The 14,158-nt window shown below is 48.1% G+C and overlaps 1 protein-coding gene across 1 annotated transcript; it reads right to left on the reverse strand.

The window, feature by feature from the left end:
• Positions 1-11,837: 11,837 nt before the first annotated feature.
• On the reverse strand, positions 11,838-13,644 carry POLD4 (DNA polymerase delta 4, accessory subunit). The gene is made up of 4 exons (XM_082660597.1): positions 13,341-13,644; positions 13,014-13,103; positions 12,688-12,799; positions 11,838-12,335 (listed from the first exon to the last, which is right to left on the reverse strand). Exons 1-4 carry the CDS (start codon positions 13,435-13,437, stop codon positions 12,311-12,313), a joined length of 324 nt encoding a protein of 107 aa, XP_082516723.1. The 5' UTR covers positions 13,438-13,644; the 3' UTR covers positions 11,838-12,310.
• Between the last annotated feature and the right edge of the window lie 514 nt (positions 13,645-14,158).

Raw genomic sequence — 14,158 nt, forward strand, 5'->3', positions numbered from 1 at the left:
AATCTCATAGAATATGCTCTCTAATCACCATGGAATTAAATTAGAAAAAATATATATCTGGAAAATCCACAGATGGTTAGAAATTAAAGAATGTATTTCTATATAACTAATGAGTCAAAGAAGAAAACAAATGAAATTAGAAAATATATTTTAAGCTGAACAACAATGAAAGCACAGAATATCAAAATTTGTGTAGTGCAGCTAAAGAAGTACTTAGAGAGGGACTTCCCTGGTGGCACAGAGGTTAAGAATCTGCCTGCCGGGCTTCCCTGGTGGCGCAGTGGTTGAGTGTCTGCCTGCCGATGCAGGGGACACGGGTTCGTGCCCCGGTCTGGGAAGATCACACATGCCGCGGAGCGGCTGGGCCCGTGAGCCATGGTCGCTGAGCCTGTGCGTCCGGAGCCTGTGCTCTGCAACGGAAGAGGCCACAACAGTGAGAGGCCCGCATACCGCAAAAAAAAAAAAAAAAAAGAATCCACCTGCCAATGCAGGGGACACGGGTTCGAGCCCTGGTCTGGGAAGATCCCACATGCCATGGAGCAGCTAAGCCCGTGCGCCACAACTACTTAGCCTGTGCTCTAGAGCCCCTGTGCCACAACTACTGAAGCCCGCATGCCTAGAGCCCATGCTCTGCAACAAGAGAAGACAACGCAATGAGAAGCCCGCACACCGCAACGAAGAGTAGCCCCTGCTCTCCGCAGCTAGAGAAAGCCCGCGCACAGCAACAAAGACCCAACACAGCCAAAAATAAATAAATAAAAATTTTAAAAAGTACTTAGAGGAAAATATAACTTTAAATGCCTATATCAGAAAAAAAAGACAAAGGTTTAAAATCAATATTCTACATTTCTACCTTAAGAAGCCAGAAAAAGGGACTTCCCTGGTGGTACAGTGGTTAAGAATCCACCTACTAAAGCAGGGGACATGGGTTCGAGCCCTGGTCCAGGAAGTTCCCACATGCTGCGGAGCAACTAAGCCCGTGCGCCACAACTACTGAGCCTGCGCTCTACAGCCTGCGAGCCACAACTACTGAGCCTGCGAGCCACAACTACTGAAGTCTGCGCGCCTAGGGCCCGTGCTCCACAACAAGAGCAGCCACTGCAATGAGAAGCCCGCACACTGCAATGAAGAGTAGCCCCTGCTTGCCACAACTAGAGAAAGTTCGCATGCAGCAACGAAGACCCAACGCAGCCAAAATAGATATATTTTTTTTAAAAAGCGCCAGAAAAAGTTTGGTGGTGTCTCAAAAAGTTAAACAGAATTACCATATGATCCATCAATCCTACTCCTAAATATATACCCCACATATGTTCATATAAAAAGTTGTACATGGATGTTCATAGCAACGTTAGTCATATAGCCAAAAAGTAGAAACAACTCAAATGTCCACCAACTAATGAATGGATAAACAAGATATGATATATCCACACAATGGAATACTATTCAGCCATAAAAAGGAATGAAGTAATTACAGCATGTATGATTCTTGAAAACCTTATGCTAAATGAAAGAAGCCAGACACAAAAGTCCACATATTGTGTGATTCCATTTACATGAAATATTCAGAATAGGCAAATCCATGGAGACAGAAAGTAGACTAGTGGTTGGCGGGGAGAACTGGGACTGACTGATAATAGGGTAATGGGAAAGTTCTGGAATTAGATGGTGGCAGTGATTGCACAACATAGTGAATATACTAAAAACCATTGAATTGTACACTTTTAAGTGGTGGATTTTATGTTATGTGAATACTATCTCAACAATAAATTAGTAAAAGACCAAGTTAAACCCAAAGGAAGGAAGAGATAGTGAAGAGCAGAAATTAATGCTCTTCACTAATGCTTTTGTATAGAAAATATACAAAGAACAGAGAAAGTTAGCAAAGCCAAAAGTTGGTTCTTTGAAAATATTAATAAATTGATAAACCCCTAGTAAGACTGATTAAGGAAAAGAAGAAGGAAGATACAAATTACCAATTATCAGGGGCAAAAGGGTGAAAATTAATTCAAAATAGATCTTAGACCTAAAGTAAAAACTAAAACAATAAAACATCTAGAAAAAAGCATAGGAGAAGATATTTATTACTTTGGGGTAAGTAAATATTTCTTAGGATATAAAAAGCACTAATCATAAAAGAAAAAATTGATAAATCAAATTTCATCAAATTAAAAACTTTGGTTCAAAAAAAAAAAAAACTTTGGTTCTTCAAACAACGCTATTAAGAAAATGAAAAAGCAAGCTACAAACTGGGAGAAAATATTCACAATACATATATTTAACAAAAGTCATGTATCCAGAATATATAAACAACTTTTACCACTCAATAATAAGAAGCCAAATAACCTGATGTTAAAATGGACAAAATATTTGAAAAGACACTTCACCAAAGGAAATATACAAATGGCAAATAAATCCATGAAAGATGCTCAACATTAGGAAAATGCAAATTAAAACCACAATGGATGGCTAGTGGGAAGCTGCTGCATAGCACCAGGGAGATCAGCTCGGTGCTTTGTGATGACCTAGAGGGATGAGATTGGGAGGGTGGGAGGGAGGCTCAAGAGAGAGGGGATATAGGGATATATGTATACATATAGCTGATTCACTTTGTTGTACAGCAGAAACTAACACAATATTGTAAAGCATTTATACTCCAATAAAGATGTGGAAAAAAAACCCCACAATGACGTACCACTTTACACTCATTAAACGGTTAGAATTCAAAAGACTAACAATAACAAGTGCTGGTAGGATATGGGGCAACAAAAACTTTCATGCATTGCTGATGGGAATGTAAAAGGGTAGAACCACTTTGATGATAGCATAGTTGTCAATCCTCAATAAAATGATCTTTAAATAATCAAAAAAAAGAAAAAGTAGAACCACTTTGGAAAACAGATTAGCAGTTTCTTGTAAAATTGAATGTATATTATGTTACACCTTCCAGCAATTCGACTCCCTGGCATCTACACAAGAGAAATGAAACTAAATGCCTACACAGAGACTTGTACCTAAATATTCATAACAGCTTGATTCATTAGAGTCCAAAACTAGAAATAACCCAGATGTTCATCCATTGATAAATGGATAACTACATTTTAGTATATTCATACAATGGAATATTACTCAGCAACAAAGATGAGTGAAGTGCTGATATACAACATGAATGGATCTCACAGACACTGTACTGAGTGAAATAAGTCAGATGTGCTGAATGGTGGCATTTGTATGAGTTCTAGAACAGGCAAAACAAATCTTTGATTATAGGAATCAAATTGCCTAGGATGGGAGAGGAGGGAGAGATTGGATGCAAAGGAGAGTGAGGGAACTTTCTGGGCTGATGGAAATGTTCTAGATCTTAATTGGGTTGGTAGTTACACTGGTGTATAACTATTATTTTGGTGGCATGGCCAGAATAAATAAATAAAATAAGATCTGTAGTTTTATTGTAGATAAGTGATACTTCAAAAAGTTAATTTAAAAAGAAATCAGCATACTGATACCTCTAATTCAAATCCAGCACTTCAGGACTCTTCCTCACCTTCCCCCATTCCTTTTTTTTTTGGCCCCTCCTCGCGGCTTGTGGGATCTTAGTTCCCTGACCAGGGATCGAACCCGTGTCCCCTGCAGTGGAAGCGTGGGGTCCTAACCACTGGACCTCCAGGGAATTCCCCCCCATTCCATATTTTATCTCCCTTTTTTCACAGTGCAATCTCTGGTTCCCAACATTTATATGTTTATTCATTATTTTCTATTTTTAATACAAAAACAGCAAAACAGTTTTAGAATTAGTACACCAATACCATTATCAACAACAAACCTACTAAGTAAAGTTCAAGTTTTTTTGTGTGTGTGGTTCTTTTGTTCTTCCGAAGTCCATGAACTGTGTTCAAAAGTTACTTGAATCCTTATATTCTTTTTCTGTGAGGTTATATTATTAATTTGACATACAGTTGGGTTGATTTGTTACCGTTTATATTCAATTTTAGGATTTTTGAAAATCTCTTTCGATATATTTTTGAATATGTAAAATGTTTATGTGGTTCAAGAGCCGAAACTATATAAGAAAATATACTTAGAGAAATATCCTTCCTATCCTGTCTCATCCACTCCGTTCTTACCTACCCCCAACAGTAACCGTTTTATTCGTTTCTAGTTTATTCTTCCCAGTGTTCCCTTTTTGGAATATATATCTCATTTCCCCTTCTTTCTTACACAAAGGTAGTATACTACGTACTTAACAATTTGTCCTGGTAATCGCTCCATATCAGCTAATGGAAATCTTCCTCATTTTTAAAAATGGCTACACAGTATTCCCTTGGGCAGGTTTATTTAATCCGTGGACAAGAATTTAGGGTGTTTCCAATATTCTGCTTTTACAAATAATGCCACAGTGAATACACTTATGCATATGTTGTTTTATGTTTGTGGAAGTAAATTTTCAGGGTAAATTCCTAGCAGTGGGATTGCTGGGTCAAAAGTAAATGCTGTCATCTTATCAGTGTCACCAATTCCTCTCCATAGAGGCTGTGCCATTCTGTACTCCTGCATGTTTCCCCCAAGCCTTGCCAACAGAGTGTACTGTCCAAATGTTTTAGCATTTGCCAGTCTTATTTGGAGTGAAGTTGTGCAACTTTTCATGTATTTAAGGGTAGACTGGAAAAACTTTAAGGTTTGCGACCCAAGCCATATATTCCACATACTACTCACAGTAACAGATGCCCCATCTGTATTTGTTAGATGAATAAATGAATGAACTGGTTGGACTTTTATACTGGACTCATCATGTTTGCACTCTTGTGAAACCTGTCCCTGTGACAAGTTGACTCTTGTCCCAGTGTAGGGCAGTGCCAGGGGCCTGGCAGAGGTCTAGTAAAAGAGGAGATGGGCCTTCTAGAGGGAATGAGTCCTGGACTTTCCCACTGCCAGGATTCCACCATACAGACAGGTAGAAGACCCTTTTCTCCCAGAGGAATATAGTAAAAAGAGTGCAGCATCATGAGTGCAGGGATATGCACAAAGCCATCGCGATGCATGATACAATAATCCAATACCCTAGTGGTATTGTTTCTATTATTTTTAATACTTGTTAAATAAGTGCATCAACATGGATGAGAGTTTTTTTCTTATTGATTGATTAAATAGGTAATATAGTTACATAGTTCAAAGTTCAAAAGTCTTATTCAATGAAAAATTTCCCCTCATTCCTATTTCCAAGCCACCAAGTTACCTTCCTCTCAAAGGCAACTGGTGGTATCAAGTTCTTGGGTGTCTTTTCAGAGATATTGTATGCATGAAACAAGTGAATACACACCTTTTAACCTAAGTTATAGCAGAGTGTGCACAGTGTTCTGTGAATCCTTTTTTACACTTAACTGTATATTTCACAGGTCATCCCATTCTGCACCAATACATAAAGAGCTTCCTCAAACTTTTTCACAGCACAGCATCCATCATTTACTACAACTTACGTTCTGGTTGCCTTACTGAGAGACATTTAGGCTATTTATAGTCTTTGCTATTACAAACAGTGCTATAATGTTATTTTATACATACAAGAGTATCTGTAGGATACATTTCTACATAGGAACTGAAAGGGATATGTGCATTTGTAATTTTGGTAAATAATGCCAAATTGGTGTCTTTGGGATTGTACCAGTTTACACGCCAGTATTGTGGGAGGTAATGTAGGATCCTGGGCGGCCATGCTCTTGAGAGCATGTAGAAAAGTTGGCTGGATTCTCCTCCACACTCTGGATAGGATGACTGTCTCCACTCTCATGTGAGAGGACCTCAGATAAACGCTCAGCAGGCTGGCCCAGTGGCGGCACAGGCTTCAAAATAGGAATGGAACAGGATCCTGCTTCTGAAGTTGACAGACAGCCTTGATGCCTTCCTTGACGAGAAGGCTCTAGGAAAAGATGGCTCCTGCCATCAAGGCCACACAACCCCCAGAAGTGACTTAGATGGAGATCAAATTTCACTGGAGTTTAGGCCTGACCTTCATAACTGGTACATAAATGGTTCTCACAGGCTGGACAGGACCAACCAATCAAACAGTAGGTGTGAGTGAAGTGGGAAGGTTCTTTCAGCTTTGAGTGCTTATTACTATGTAGCAATCCCTGTGCTAGTTACACTGGTGACAAGGATAAAATACCCTCCAGCAGTGGAGACAATGAAATGTATTGTTGCAGCAATGTGACGTGCTATAATAAAATATAACCAGGTTATCACAGGATGCAGAGGAGGAGAGCTGCAAGGAGAGAACAGCATGCAATCCAGGTGGGACTCGCAGGACAGGAGCCATTGGAACCTCTTGGTGAAGTGAGGGAGGCTTCCACCCCATAGGAGGTCTCTAGGAAATGCCTCTTCCTTCAAGAGACAAAGGACTGAAGTAGGACTCAAGAATTACCAAGGACCTTGTCCACCTTGTGGAAGCCGCTACTCATCCTTAAATGCTGAGCTAAAGGGCCGTTTTCAGGAAGTCTGAGTTCCCTGAGTCCGTTTTACACCCGTCTTGTGGCAGTGTTTAAAATTCTCCTATACGTCTTTTCTGCCTCTCTCGTGCACTGCAGTAAGCTCCTGAAGCTTAGGGACCAGGGCTCTGATGTGCCTGTGCTGACTGGCACACAGTTGTTTTCTAGATTAGGACTCAGGTGGATAGACTGGAGACCTACCTGCCGAGAAAACTAGCAATCATGTTGAGGATCCCCTAAGTCCTGGAGGTGGTGTTAACCCAAATTTGCTCAAGCTGGCATTGCTGTGGCTTCCATCTACTTCTAGAATTGTCTAATTCAGAAATGTCTTCCTTTCCCTGCATACTCGAGTTTCTTGGTAAATTAGCTCCCTAAGCCCTCACGCTATTAGTGAGTTTGTCAGAGTTTGAGGGTGGATAAGTGCTGCCACACCTGAGTCAATAAAGAATGAATCAGTGTGCCCCTCTTTGATGGGTGTGGCATGGTAGATACTACGACAGCTGAGATGCCAGCGAGAATTACAAAACGAGGACAGAGGGAAGCAGGAAATGTGGGGACCGAATTAGGGTGAGCCATCCTGTACCTTTCCACCTCCTCCTAATGAGATCTTCCTTGACGTCCCGGCACCATCACACCAGCCACTACCACTTGTGAAGCTCTCGGGAGCCTCCTGAACACTACGTCAACTCTCCTGCCACTCTGACACTCTCCCCTCTTCTTTGCTGGCCTTCTTCCACCTTCTTCTAGAGAGAATTTTCCCAAGTGCCATCTTTGGTCCTATCTTTGCACCCTCTCCCTGTCTCCCTCTCCTCTCTCAGAGAACTCGTCCATGGTCATGGGCTCAAATGTCAGCTCCTGGCAGGTGATTCCCCTCTGTCCCCTGGATTCCACACCCTTCTCTGACCTTGCTGCTGGACTTGACCTCTGGGTTTCCATTGCCTACTAGATGTTTCCATTTGGATGTCCTGTCGTCATCTCAAACTAAACATGCATGAGATCAAGCCTGTCTTCCCCTCCCAGTTTCCATTTTGTTCTGCCCATGGCACCAGCATTCTCTCACCCACCCGAGCTCAAAACCTGAGTCATAGTGGCCGGCTCCTCCCCATATCCTTCCTTCCCAAACGCAGGTCTTGCCAGCTTCCTTTGCAGCCTCTCGTATAGCTAGCTCTTTGTCCTTTGCATTGTCTGCTAATCTAGGTCTCAGCACCCATGTTTTGAATATTTTATAGCTTCCTACTTGGCCCTCCTGCCTGCAGTTTCTTCCCCGTCTAGTCTGGTCAGACAGATTCTCCAGAATGATTATTTTTATCCTGTCCCTCTCCTGCTCAAAAACCTTCAGGCACTCTCATCACCACCGATGAGTCCAGACTCCTTTGTCTCAGGCTCAAGAACCTGTGTTTGTTCCCCCACCTCACTAGTGTTATGCCACATGACATGAGTGCAGGCTCTGGAGCGGGACTCTGGGATCAAATCCTGTTTATTCTCCTCAGTCACATGCTGTGTGATCCTGGGCAAGTACTTAACCTTTCTGTGCCTGAATTTCCTCTCTAAATTGCTTTATAAAATGTTTATAATAATTTCTAGGATTGCTGTGAGGATAAAAGGCACTTAGGACAGTGCTGGATACACAGCAAGCACCGAAACGCCAGCTTTGGGCTGCGCTGGTTTTTGTAGAGCAAGTGCTGCAGTCTGCACACATCTCCCCTGGGCACACACACCCACCTCTCCTCACCGCCTTTGCTCAACCCAGTCCCTCAGTCTAGAATGTTTTTCTCTGTCTGCTGACTCTTACTCACCCTTCAAGGGCCGCTGACCTATTTCCTCCCAACACACGCTTGTTTGGTGCTTTCTGCAGTGCAGCTCAGCCTCGGCTGGGTGGTAGTGGGCGTGTCGCGGTATATGAAACCAGCCATAGGCCACACAGGACCACATCTTCCTGGGGTTCATTTTACTTGGTAAGTAAGTTCAGCCATTTTTACGTTACAGCAACTACCCCACACACATCATGGAGCAGAATGCAAAATTGGCCAAAGAGAAAACACACAACTACTAAGAATGTTCAGAGTGGCCCTGGTGGCGAGTGTGCATTCATTCTGCAGTGGAAAGTTCTGAGAAGCAGGGGCCTGGTGGGTTGAGAGGCCAGGCGTGATGAGGTAAGGCGCGGGCCATGCCGACGTGGCAGTCCTGTGCTCAGGGCCCTTGCAGTGAGGGTCCCTTTAACACTCTCTCCTTCCTGAGAACTCCATGTCTATACCTTCCTACTTGCCCCAAGGTAGCACTTGTAGTACATTTTTTTTTTTTTTTTTGTGGTACGCGGGCCTCTCACTGTTGTGGCCTCTCCCGTTGCGGAGCACAGGCTCCGGACGGGCAGGCTCAGTGGCCATGGCTCACGGGCCCAGCCGCTCCACGGCATGTGGGATCTTCCTGGACCGGGGCATGAACCTGTGTCCCCTGCATCGGCAGGCGGACTCTCAACCACTGTGCCACCAGGGAAGCCCCTGTAGTACATTGTTTTTCAGCTTTCCACATGGGTGGGTCTTATCTCTTCGATGCCACCCTAAGCACCTGGAGTGCAGGTGCGGGTGGGAATGCAGGTGTGGGGTAACACAGTGGGAAGACAGACCCAGGTGGGAATTGAGCCCCGGTGCTCATGGATGAAGCAGGGCACTTTCCCTCTCAGCCTCGGTTTCCTTATCTGTGAGAGTGGATAATACTCACCTAATGAGATTGTTCTGAGCAGTCAACTAGACAGCGTGAAGTGCAGCAGATGGCGTGGGTTGGCGCTCACTAAACATCAGATCCCTCCCAGCGTACCAGGCTGTCAGCAAGCATCTGATTCTTGAATGTTCCCACCCCAAACCGTGTCCTCCTACCTGCATCTACTCGCATATCCTCTGCCTCCCTTCCTGTCACAGTGGATGCTCCGATCTAAGTCCACACTCTTCCCTGTGTCCTAGTCCTGGCCCTTCTCAACTTCACAAAGACTCCCTGTCGGGTCACTCTCCTCACCGGGTCATTATGCTGTACTGTCACTCTAGCTAAAGCAAAAGACGAGACAGAACAACAAATCAAAACGGTTCCTTGATCCCACACCCTCTCCAGTGGCCACTCGTTTCTCTGCTCCCTTTACAGTAAAAGGTCTCTGAAAGGATCAGCATGCTCCCCGTTTCCACTTCCCCTGCCCTTCCCCCTGAGCCCACTCCAGGCCCGGTCCCATCCCCATCACCCCGTGGGAGCTGCTTGTCTCCTGCGACCGCCACGTTGCCGAGTCCAGTGTGCTCTTCTTCTCAGGCTTCATTTTACCAGCCTCTCAGAAGCATCTCAGACTTTGACCCTCTGCCCAGGCTTCCCAGGCCCTACCCTCTCCTGACTTCTCTCCAGTCTGGCCCCTCCTCGGTCTCCTTGCTCAGGCCTCCCTTGCCTCTAAGCATAGAAGCCTCAGCGCTGTCCTTGGACCACTTCTCACCTCTAACTATACTCACTCAGGTAATCTCATCCCCACACACGGCTTTAAATGCCACCTAAAAGATGCCCCAATTTATACCTCAAACCCAGAGCTCTCCCTAGAATTCCAGACTTGCATGTCCACTGCCTACTCCCCAGCTTGGATGTGTCACAGACCTCAAATCTGAACTCTTAATTCCCTGCCCCACCCTCCCCTTCCCGCAATCTTTCCCATCTTAGTAATGGGAACTCTGTTCTTCCAGTTGCTCAAGCCAAAACCTTTGGAGTTATCCTTGGCTCCTCTCTCTCTTAAACCCCACAGCCAACTGATCAGCAAGTCCTGTCAGTTAGTTCCCCTTCAAAATACAGAAAGAAAACAAGCTGGCCGCTTCTTACCACCTCCATCTCCCACGCGGGGCTAAATCACCATCACCTCTCACGAGGCCAACTCCAGCAGCCTCCTGAGTGGTTTCATTGCCTCTTCTTCCCCCAAACCCACAGTCTGGTTTCTACCAACAGCCAAAGTAATGCTTTCAAGACATAAGATTGATTGTCATTTGTTGGCTTAAGACCCACCCCACCAGTGTCTTCCTCTCTCACTCAGGATAAAATCCAGGTTCCTCGTCCCGGTCCACAAGGCCCTGTGGGACCAACCTGCTACCTCTCTGGCCTCATTTGCCCCCCACTTCCTCACTCCCTCTGCCCGGTCCCTGGCCTCCGTGCTGCCCCTGGACCAGTCTGGAAACACGCCTGCCTTGGGGAGGGTGTGCTTGTTGTCCCTTCGGCCTGCCCGATGCCACCCTGTTGGAGAGCCTCCCCCGACCAACCTCTTCAGCACCCTTGGCATTCTCTGACCTCTCACCCTAATTCTGCTCAGCACTGACCACCGCCTGACATCATATTTACGTGTGTGTTGTTGTCCATCTCCTCACCACTAACAGCCCAGAGGAGCTCTAGAGCCCAGCACACAGCAGGTGCTCAGCAGCCGGGCAGGGGCCACGGCGGAGACGGGAAGAGCCCAGTGCACACGGCCCCAGTCTCTGCGCCACCACATACCTGCTGCTGGCGCTTCTGGGCAACTTTGGACAACCGTCTAGGCTTCAGTTTCCCTCTCTGTAAAACCTACCATGAAGGACTTTTAGGAAATTTAGGGATAATACATTTAAAGTACTTGAGGCATGGTCAGTACTCAGTAAAATGGGGACTAAAAAGGCCACTTGATTGCCCTCTAGGCCTGTTCCCAAGGAGTTAATAGTTCTGTCTCTGCCTGCCCCAGGATGGAGGGCTGATGCATCAGATGAAGTAACACCATTAAAAGGAGTACTGATTCCGTTCTCCACGTCGTATGTCCCAGGGTCCCCTAAGCGCTGTTTCTGAATACGGCCAGTTCTCCTCCATCCCCAGGACCTTCCAGTTCCCTAACAAAGCTCCTCAGATGATGGCCATCTTTGAGCAGGTCCTGCAGGTTGAAACGCTCCCCCAACCCTGCTTTGGATCCAGGTGGCCCCCATGTGGGAAAGTACAGGTGCTTGCTGGGTATGTGTATGTCTGTCTGGACCTTATGAGTCATGGGCCCCATGGATCCTGCTCTGACAAAGAACCCATTTTTGTGAGGTGGGCAGCCCTGGGCAGGCTAGGTGGTGGCTCCAGTGGGGTTTTCCTGGCTGGTAAGGGAAGGTGGCTAGAATAGTGTGCGCCACCAGGGGGCGCCAGAGGTTGCTCAGCGCTTGTGAAGACTGACTGTTGGTTTTTTTTTTTTTAAGGTGTCTCTCTTTCCTTCCTCTCAGGTCTAGGGTTAGGCAGTGGAAGAGGCACACGCACCTTGCAGGAAAGCATGGTGCTAGTTCTCTCCTACCTATCAACCTTCTGGGTGCTGCCCGTCCAAGCAGGGCCACATTACGAGACTGGAGGTCAGGCTCCCAGGCTCAGAGTTCTTTATTGATAAGCACTAGTGAACCCCTCGCCCCGTAAGCCCAGCCAGTTCTGCCCTCAGATTCCCAGCCTGAGGTGCGGAGTACATCTTTGCCTCTTCGGTCTTCTGCCTTCTGCCGGAGTCTGGTTCTTCCCAAAGCTGTGCCTAATTTGCCACATCATCCCAAGGACCACAGTGTTCAGGTCAGGCACGTGGCAGCTTCAGAAGGGTCATGGCCAGGTCCTCGTCCTCAGAAACCACTCTCCACGTAGGAGGTGCTTGGCTTCGGCTGTGTCGGATCTCAGAGGGGGCACTGGGAGCCTGCTGGTCGGACCTCCACATTCAGCCTCTTCCCTTCACTGTGAACCTCTTTCCTGCCAAATGTTCTCCACAGCAGAGGTGAGCCGAGGGGCAGCAACTGGTTCTAGCTTGTGTCTCGAGGTCCTCAAGTAGTGGGCGGGAGGTCTAAGGTGGTGCTTCAGAGGGGATAGAGATGCCAGAGGCTGTGCGAGGGGGTGTGGGATGGAGGGAAAAACCCGCATCAGTTAAGTCTCTTGATCGGCTCTCACCAGCCCCAGCTCTTGGCCACGGCCTCTGGTCCTTGGCCAACCTCTCAGTATTAAATAGTCCCTTGGGCCCTAGTGTACCCTTCCTCCACCATTAGCTCAGAGATAAGTATTAAGGCAAGCTTCTGCCTCCTGAGCGCAGCACCTTGTAGAACCTTCTTGCCTGCTCAGCGAGGACCCCCCAAGGCTGCACCTATTTCTTCCTCCGGTCAGGACGGCCCCCATCCAGGGCCAGGCGGTGCCTGGAGAAGTCCCTGGCTCCCCTGAGAGCCCCCCACCGGCCTCTGACCTGCACTGGAAGCGCGGATCACCGGGGTGGGTCTGCAGCACCTGCCACACTTCTTGGGGAGGCTCTAAGCCCATCTGCTCTGCGCGATGCCAGCGTTGCAGCCGTGTGATCCCTGCGGGGGTGGAAAGAAGACAGTGGGGCCTCGTGGGGGGCAGGGAAGCGTCCAGGCTAGAGAGTGTGGGTGGAGGGGTGTGTCAGGACCTCCACACCCCTGGTTTCCAGACACAGTGCTGAGAGGGTCAGGCAGGGGCTGGGGCTGCTTGGGTGCCGAGTGGGTGGCAGGACTGGCTCCGGGATGTGCTCTCGGGGCCTGAGGGGGCTCTCACCTGTGCAGGGCCCATACTGCCAGGCCAGGTCAAACTGCCTCAGCAGCTCCATCTCCGCTTCATCCACGCTCAGGGGCTGGGGCTCTTCCCCTGCAATGACATGCTGCTCCTCAGGCCTGCCCAAGCCTGTGCCCTGCCGGGCTGGTCCCCTGCCCCTTGCCTCACAGCTGACCCACTGTTCCCCAGCCCTCACCGCCCCTTTGCCTCTGCTGTCCACTGCCAGGTCTGGTGTAGGAAGCAGAGGACATACTTCACTTCCCCTTCCATTGCCCACGTTCTCTCGTGTCCCTCACATCCACTCCTCCCGCCCTCCCACACCTCAGAGACCTAGCTCTGGTGCCAGCTCCCCCTTGCTGTGCCCAGCGGAGCCCTCCCTCCTCTTCACTACAGGGTAGGAGTCAGTGATGAGCCGTTTCCGGCCCATGGCGGCCACCCAGGCAGGCGGAGAAGGAGGCGACTGCCGGGAAGGAGAGACAGGCCAGCGGGCACGAGAGAGACAGCTGCAGAGAGAGAGAGAGTGAGAGAGGGCTGGGGCCAGAGAGCAAGCCTGGGGCCAGCGATGGGCAGACGGATGACCCAGACAAACAGAAAGGAAGTCCGAGGGTTCCAAGGAATGACGCCTCTCCCCCACCCCCACAGGCATGCAAACAGCAAAGACCTAAGCCAATGGGAGGCCGCCTCTGTGGGGCAGGGCTTATCCCCAGCCAATGACAGGTGGTGCAGGCAGAGGGGGCGGGGCATCTGATGCAGCTGTGTTCTGGGGGAGAAGGGGTGAGGCTGGGGTGGGGGACCTGTCATGATATCGCCAGACTGCACCACCTCCTCCTGCCCCCCCCCCCACTGGTCTACAGCGGGTCTCTGGGGACTTGCAGAGTGTTATCCTCAGCCTCTCACTTCCCGTTTTCCCTTCCTAGGCAAATGTTCTTTTCAGCCTCACTAATCCCCATGGCCGGTGTGTAACTCCCCAGAGCCCAGCCGGAGACTTCCAGTCCCGCCCCTTGGCCCACCGAGTGTTGTGTGGGCAGGTCTGGAGGTCCGGAGAGAGTTTGGGCTCATCCCGACCCCTTCCCGGCTCCCACGGCACCCCCACCGGCCCTAGGAGACCTCCCCGGAGAAGCCCATGGGTTCTGAAAGCTACGCCCAGA

The sequence above is a fragment of the Grampus griseus genome (genome assembly GCF_964374135.1).
Source record: "Grampus griseus genome assembly, chromosome: 8".
Lineage (NCBI taxonomy): Eukaryota > Metazoa > Chordata > Mammalia > Artiodactyla > Delphinidae > Grampus > Grampus griseus.

Excerpts from the sequence above, each read along its gene's own strand:
- POLD4 (XM_082660597.1), bottom strand. The coding sequence starts at position 13,437 with ATGGGCCGGAAACGGCTCATCACTGACTCCTACCCTGTAGTGAAGAGG. Across the intron at positions 13,104-13,340 it reads GGAGCTGGCACCAGAGCTAG|GGGAAGAGCCCCAGCCCCTG; the intron begins GTCTCTGAGGTG and ends ATGTCATTGCAG. Across the intron at positions 12,800-13,013 it reads GCAGTATGGGCCCTGCACAG|GGATCACACGGCTGCAACGC; the intron begins GTGAGAGCCCCC and ends CCACCCCCGCAG.